Genomic DNA, 7,882 nt, shown 5'->3' with positions numbered 1-7,882 from the left:
AGGAGTCAATTAGTTGTATTTTATATTTTCCATACAATCAATGTATTTATGAAGTATTTCTTTATAAATTAATGTAATGCATCTATGAAAATAACGACAAAAGATCAAAAGTTAGAGAAGCAAATTTAAATCTTCTCAGAATTTCCATTCTCTTGTCTTCTATCTCCAACACGAAGTGCTCGGGGGTGCAACTCATATGGCATTTGGCATTTAGGACTCGATAGCTGACAGTCGAGTAGGCTTGGATTATCTCGGATCGGCTCAGATCAACTAGCAACTCTAGTCCTAGCTTGGTGCTCTACAATCTATTGCTTGGCTTAATTAGTCTATCTTAGGTGACTTAGCATGGCGACTTAGTTGGCTCAAGATAGAGCTACATAGGTGAACTGAATAGATATCGATGGTAATAATTTAACTTGAGTAGTGTAAAATTACATGATTTTGAATCGTTAATCTTGTAATGAATCGATGAATTGAATGAAATTCATATCATTTCCTTTTCCTTCAATTTCTCAGGGATTATAGGAAATGTTTTTGGATGTTTTGAACAAACAAATCTTGTTTAAGTGCTAATTGTGGAACAACATACAAAAGTCAATTACATGACCATTTCATTGGAGTTCAGGACAACCCTTGGGGATGTAGGCACCGAGCTCGGTAGGGCATTTAGCGAGCTGGCAGTAGTCATCGGTGACGCCTCCCCACCAATTGACGGAGTTGATATTATAGTTGCCGAGGGTGAAGAAGGCGATGACGGCCATGAAGCTTGTGCCGGCGTCGAGGGCAGCAGACAGCACATAGGCGTAGCGGCCCCACCACTGCTTGTGGTGCTTGAGCACCCAATAGTTGAAGACAAAGCCGACAATGAACCAACAGTTGAAGTTAACGGTCTTGACTAGGGGAATGTAGCCGGCGGCCGCGAAGATGACGGGGAAGTTGATGAGTCGAATCCATTTCTTCTCCAGGAAGAGACGGTGGAAGAGGTAGACGGTGGCGGGGGCGAAGAGGCCAAGGAGGAAGAAGTAGTTAAGGCCAGAGTAGATGGAGTCGGGGCCGAACATCCGACGAGGCCCAACCACGCCCCATATAACAGAGGAGCTGAAGAACACAGTGTCGCTAGGGCACGTCCACGGGGAGCCCTTCGGCAGCAAGTTGGTCTCACAAATGTGGGGGACGTCGGAGAGCAACCACCACGCTGTGCCGAAGTAGCTCGCGTTGGCGATCACCGAACTCGCTAACTGATCAAACACAAACAAATTAATATTATTTCCTTCTTTCTTTCTTTCTTTTATTATTATTATTATTATTATTACTCTAATTGTTTTGAGTAATTGATGGTCTTCCCTCTCTTAGTGATTCAAAATCTATATATATATAAACATACCTGATTAAGAACTCTTGCCCCTACACTATAAGAACATCTTCAACCCACAATATCTTGCTCTACTCATGCACTATGAGAATATTCTTGACCGAGAATATTTACTATTTAAATATCTGCTTACCAAGCACATCTCCACTCCATAGATACACTATGAAACATGCTCGTTCTCACGGGTAGACGCAGTTGGTACTTGTATGAGTGCTTATTCTAATAGATTTGGGAATCAATTTTCAGAGGGTGTAAAATGTTTTATTAGATTTCTGATCTCCCTCATAAAAAGGGTTGCTGCACAAGGGAAAAATACCCAATTTACTTGTCAGTATATTACCGTGGAGCCGACAATACTAGACCATTTGAGATGAGCGATATCAAATTTAATTTTCTCCACTATGGAACACGCCCAATTGGAAACATCCTTGCTTTACTTACAACATTTCCTTAGGGATGGAACCTACATCCACCTTCACACAACCATGTGGGACTACACTTGCACATTTCAGCACGGTCAGTCGATAGTTCCATAATTATCGGCAATTGCCATTAGACACGACCAGATGGTAACTAGCAATTAATACTTAATGGTCACCTTTCCTTGTTGTCGGACACAAGGGGCCAAACCCTAACGGTAAATGTATAATTAAGAGGGCATCTAAACCCTAAAATCTAAAAACTCTAAACTCTCGTTTTTCTTATTCTTCCACTATAGACAGCGTCTTCCATTCCTTAATAATGTTACAATAGATATAAGAACCGGAGCTACAAAGGCACCGAAGCAATCGACTCTAGGTGGGAGGAGAGGAAGGTGAAGCGGCGGGCGTCGTAGAGGTTGGACCAGTAGCAGAGGGGCAGGAGGATGTAGACGAGGATGACGTAGCCTGCGAGGACGTTGCAGAACACATAGGTGGGGGCCGCTATGGGGCTGCCGATCATGGAGGCGATGGCCCAGTCGAAGCCGATGGCGTCTACGCCGAGGCCGCGCATGCCGGAGCCGATCTGGTGGATGGGGATGGAGTCCTTCCAAATGAGGCAGAGGATCGAGATGGAGCTGATGGCCGGGAAGAAGTAGTTGGGGACGATGTAGTAGGAGAAGCTGCAGATCATGCAAATGAGGAAGAACTGGAGCCGCGTCACGCCGCCCTTTACCCGCCGTTCTTCCTCGTTCAGTGCTCTGTAATATTGCACAAAGCTCGTTCAATGCAACTTACAGATTGCACAAAATATTAGTCAATTAATCAATGGATTCGATCAGCAATATTAGTCATCGAATTGATATTTTTCAAATTATTTAATCAATTTGTGAAATTTAAAATCAAAATTGAATTGAATAAATAAAAAAATTGGTATTTTTTTTAATTAAATGAAATTTTGAATTAACCCAAATGTACTTTTAGAATCCAAGAATACACATACCTGAACAAAGATGCTACTACTAAAGTGCCAGGCCACCACATGTAAGGGGAATCCACCAAGTATTTTCTGAACAATCCAGCCCATCCAAATCCTAACAACTGAAGCAAAAAATTTTAATAAAAAAATCAAAATTTATAATTCATTTTTTTATTTAATTTACAAATTTGGAGATGAGTTTTTGTGATGATTACTTGAGTGGTTTGTGTGAGGAGGATGGCGGCCATGACGTTGATGCCGCGGTGGTAGAAGGCCTTGAGGATGGTGATGATGTGGACGGCGTAAATGCCGCCGGTGCCGGAGTTGGCAATGATGACGGTGACGACGTGCTCCTTCATGTTGAAGGGGCCGGGGTTGAGGGAGAAGGACCAGTCGAGGAGGGGAATCCTGATGATAGTCGGAGGGAGGACGCGGGCCATCCAGCGGCCCACGGGCAGCGCCAGGATCTGGACGAAGATGGAGTTGACGGAGATCTGGTTGGTCCGATAATTGAAGAACTGGTTGACGAAGGAGAGGAGGACGCAGCTGACGGCACCAAGGATCCATGTTCGGATCGTCAAGCACGGCTGCGATGGGTCGTCGGTCGTCAGCATCGTCATCCGCACTTGCTCGATCGGGCAATCGTCGTCTTCTTTCTCTATTAGAGATTAGAGCTGCTAAGTAAGAACACGAGGTGACAAGAGGAAGAGAAAGAGATTTCAAGAACACAAACCATTGAATTGGGAAGGAGAAGGTTCTGGGGCAACTGAAGCCATTGACAATGATAATATTGTGATCAATTAATTGAACAACGCAATAATAAAATTTTATCCCACTAGATCATATCAGCAAATTAAGATTGAAGTTGAAGGAATGAGAGAGAGATTTTGCAAGGAGTTGAATTTATAAGGCAGTGTGTCAGTTAGGATTCTCATAATTAAGCTTAATTTCCTATAAAAAGCAATAGAACTTTTGTCACTAATTATGGGTCCAGTCCACCTTGTTATTGCTATATAGTAGTTGTTGTTGTATTGTGGTATATTTCGATCCAACTGTCTTTACTACTCTTCTGGTTGTTGTTGCTTTATTTATCATAAGGATGCATTCATTTTGAAAATTGATTGTAATTTCCTTGATAGCTCAATCCATTTGAATTATGTGTCAATGTGATAAATTTGACTTTCTATAACATGCAGTTACGTTATTCAATCTGCTATGTGTCGCATGCTGCACAACTTCAAATTGTTAAAAGTTAACATATCGACGACACACATGCATCGCACACTACAATTAAGTGCATTTACAACTTACGACTGAGTGTTGTAGACGCTTTATTAGGTTCGTTGTAAATATTATTATCAACAACATAATGACACATTGCAAAAAGTTAAATTTGTTATTGTGTGTGCTGATTCTTGTCATGCTCAATAGATTGTGCCTAGAGTGATGTATAGGTCTTGACACAATGACTTACTAACTCTATGTTTATTTAGAGGTGCAATGAGAGAAAGGATAGATGGTGATTTTTATTCCCTAGTTATCTATTATAAAATAATGACCTGATGAATTATAAAATCAATTTATATATCAATTTTTAAATAATATTTAATCCATCCATAATTAGTTAGAATGAGTTTTCCCTCCTATAGCATCATCACTCGCGGCCGCAACCATTTTTCTCTCCTTTCCTTTCTCCTTTTTTTCTTCTTTTCCTTACCTTGTTTACTTGGAAGGGTAAAAATAAAAATTGAAAAAAAAATTATCATGGAAAATTTTCTCTATTTATTTTTTTATTGGCAAATGAACATGTTTATATATACAATATAGATACCCTATAAATTACTCGCATCTAGGACTGATGTATATGTAGTTGCACCAATCCATTTAATTTTTCTAACTGATTCACCTTAAAGGTGACCGATTCGATCCCACACAAAATTTTATTGGTATCAAAGTAAATCCGAAAGTGCAAGTGTTTTTGTCATTCCACTAGAGGAAAATATCTTACAATACGTCGTAGTTGAGAATTGAATCATGGATACTTGAGAGCGACTAGAATATCGTTGATGCAACATCATAGTTTAGGATAATTTACTTGCTGTCATGGGTGGCTTCCATCATGGCTGCAAGCGACGTCACTATCAGAACACGGGCAAATAGCGACCAAATTAGCGACAGAATATAAATTCGGTTGCTAATTTAAGATGAGATAAATATCTCCTCTCTAATTCAGTTTCTAAGATAGTGACCGAATTAAATTTTCACTATTAATTAGCGATAGAATTAATATTTCATTGCTAAAATAGCAACAGAATTAATGTTTCATCATTAAAATAGCGACGAATCAAAGTCGTTAAACTATAAATTTTAGTGTCGGACTTAAATGTCATAATTAATAGAGACGGAATTAAATTACTGAAATAGAACCCTAAACACATTCCCCAAAATCCGTCCCCATTTCACTTTCCCAATCTCATGTGATTCCCATCTGTCAATCTCCTATTCTGCAATTTCCTCTTTGGACATCCTCTTCCTCTGGCTATCTCCTTCCGTCGATCCTCACGTTATGCTTCTCTTCCCTCTCACCTCGTGCCACAGGGTCTTGCCTTTGTTGCATTCCTCTTCCTCCGACAGTCTCATTTCATTGACCTCGGTCATGGTCGCAAGCAGCCTTGCTCGTAGCTATGAGCAAGATTACGAGTTTGCTTATTAGGCAGGAGGGTACGAGGCACGGGAGCAGGAGGGCGAAGAAGGCAAAAGAAATAAAAAAAACAAATAAAGAAAAGATACATAGCAGTGCTATATGCTCCTCACAATCATGCAAACGACGATGCTTAGAATATCACTATTCTAGCTTATATATACATAGCCCATAATTTCACTTTTATAGGTCTCATCATTCTATATATATATATAATAAAAAATATTCTAAAAATAAAAAAATGATTTTAAATTTATTATCGATCAAATTAAAACCATTAACTTAAATTAAAAAAATAAAGCCCAAATATATAAAGCATGTCTATTTATAGAAAGCAAAGCTAACTAAATGGGGCATTAATGACCACCTTGACTAGAGAAGTCATCCAAGACGTCGCCCCACCAGTTAACGACGTAGATGCCATAGTTTCTGAGGGCGAGGTTCATTCATTAAAATTGTACCGGAGGGTTCGCCCGTACCGAAGCCTTTTTCATCCGTAGCGAACGATTCATTCATTTGTAATCGATGTAACTATTTCATAATAGTCATAACTGTCGCATAGCCATAAATTGTCTAAAATCTTTGCAAAAACTCTCATGTATCTTGATGTGGAGATAAGTTGAGGGGTAGAGAAGAAATTAGGGGGAGGAAGGAGGGTATTTTAGTCTTTTTGCTGGTTAGGACTTTAAAGGGGAAAGGGAGGCACTATAGCAAGGGGAGTTTTCGTGTTTTTTTGGCTTCGTGGAACTTTTTCCGTCGTCACTACAGGACCTTCTTCCTCCCTCTCCTGCTCCTCGCCGACGTCGGCCGCCGACTACCAAATCTTCTCCTCTCCTTCTCCTCCTCGTGACGTCGACGTCGACGCTGGACAGACCGGCCACTGCTCCCTTCGTCCTAAAAGAGATAAAACAGAATTATCAAAATTGACCGGATCAAATTACCAAATCAAATCATATTAGTATTTGGATTATTCTAATAATTCTATTATAATTACTCTTAGAATTATTCTTAGAATAATTCTATTATTTATTGATTAGTTATTGACCAAGTATTTTTTGAACATTATATATTGTATTATCCTTAGGACAAATATCAATGAACAATAGATTTTATTGCTCTCATATTATTTCTTGCTCTCGCCCTATTCTTCCTCTTTCATGGTATCAGAGTCATCTCTTTTTTATCTTCCCTCAATTTCTTGAGGCGGAGATCGTATAAACGGACAAACGAAAAATACTTATTTTTCTTCCGCTGCCAACCCCATTGCTTCTCTTTCCTCTGCCTTAATCTCTATTTTTTTTTTTCATCTATGTGGTTTTTTCTCCACTACCACCATACAAGTTATTTTTTACTTTAGATGTCGAATACTCGACGACATCAAAGAGGCCAAAAGCAAAGTTCAGACCGATGTCAGATTTGTCACATCGTTGGTCATACTGGAAATATATGCCCTAAAAGACTTGATTGGTCTAGGGTAAAATATCAAATTTGTCTTGGAATTGGACATTTTGGTATTCAATGTCCTAGTCCATTTGATTCAAATTTCATTGATGGTCCTACATCAAGACAACCATCTATTTCACAAGTCTATCCTAAAGTTCTTTCGTCTGTGCCTACTTGTGGTAAAACCTCAGAGTTTTCATCTACTAATTGGTATATTGACACTGGAGCAACTCATCATGTCATATCAGATTATAATATCCTTACAAACATAATACCATATTATGGCTCAGATACAGTGCAAGTAGGCGATGGTTCAAGTTTGTAAATTGCTAATCTTGGAAACACATATGTTCATTTATCTAATCGAACTTTTCACATGCGCAATGTCTTTCATGTTCCATCTATCACTAAAAATTTACTTTCTACATATCAGTTTTGTCTTGATAACAATGCCATTTTTGAGTTTCATCATAATCATTATCTTATAAAGGATAGATGAACAAATGCTATTGTGTTTTATGGGAGAATCAAAAATGGCCTCTATTGTCTTCAGAGTTCTTCAATCAAAGTTTTTGTTGGTGAATGCACAAATAAACCAGTTTGGCATGCTCGACTTGGTTACCCTTCCCTTCGTATTATTCAGTCAATCAACAATAGGTATGGTTTACCTACTTCTATTACCTCCTCTCTATCTCATTCATGTAGGGCCTGCATAGAATCTAAAAGTCATAAGCTACCTTTCTCTTCATCTGATCATGTTTCTAATTTTCCACTTGAAATAATCAATTCTGATGTTTGGGGCCCTGCACCTATTTTGTCTAATCAAGGTTTTCAATATTATGTTACATTCATTGATCATTTTAGCAAATATACTTGGCTCTATCCTATGAGAAGGAAATTTGATTTATTTGATATATTCTGTAATTTTCAAATTCAAGTTGAACGATCTTTTAATCGTAAAATACTTT

General features: G+C 38.8%; 1 protein-coding gene across 1 annotated transcript; it reads right to left on the bottom strand.

Moving 5' to 3' along the window:
- Positions 1-611: 611 nt before the first annotated feature.
- On the bottom strand, positions 612-3,390 carry LOC122035328 (oligopeptide transporter 5-like). The gene is made up of 4 exons (XM_042594740.1): positions 2,986-3,390; positions 2,795-2,892; positions 2,153-2,552; positions 612-1,238 (listed from the first exon to the last, which is right to left on the bottom strand). The coding sequence occupies exons 1-4, from the start codon at positions 3,388-3,390 to the stop codon at positions 612-614; spliced, it is 1,530 nt and encodes a 509-aa protein (XP_042450674.1).
- Between the last annotated feature and the right edge of the window lie 4,492 nt (positions 3,391-7,882).

Source organism: Zingiber officinale, chromosome 11B (assembly GCF_018446385.1).
Source record: "Zingiber officinale cultivar Zhangliang chromosome 11B, Zo_v1.1, whole genome shotgun sequence".
Lineage (NCBI taxonomy): Eukaryota > Viridiplantae > Streptophyta > Magnoliopsida > Zingiberales > Zingiberaceae > Zingiber > Zingiber officinale.
Note: the sequence above shows the minus strand (reverse complement) of the source record. Positions and strands in the feature narration are given on the sequence as shown.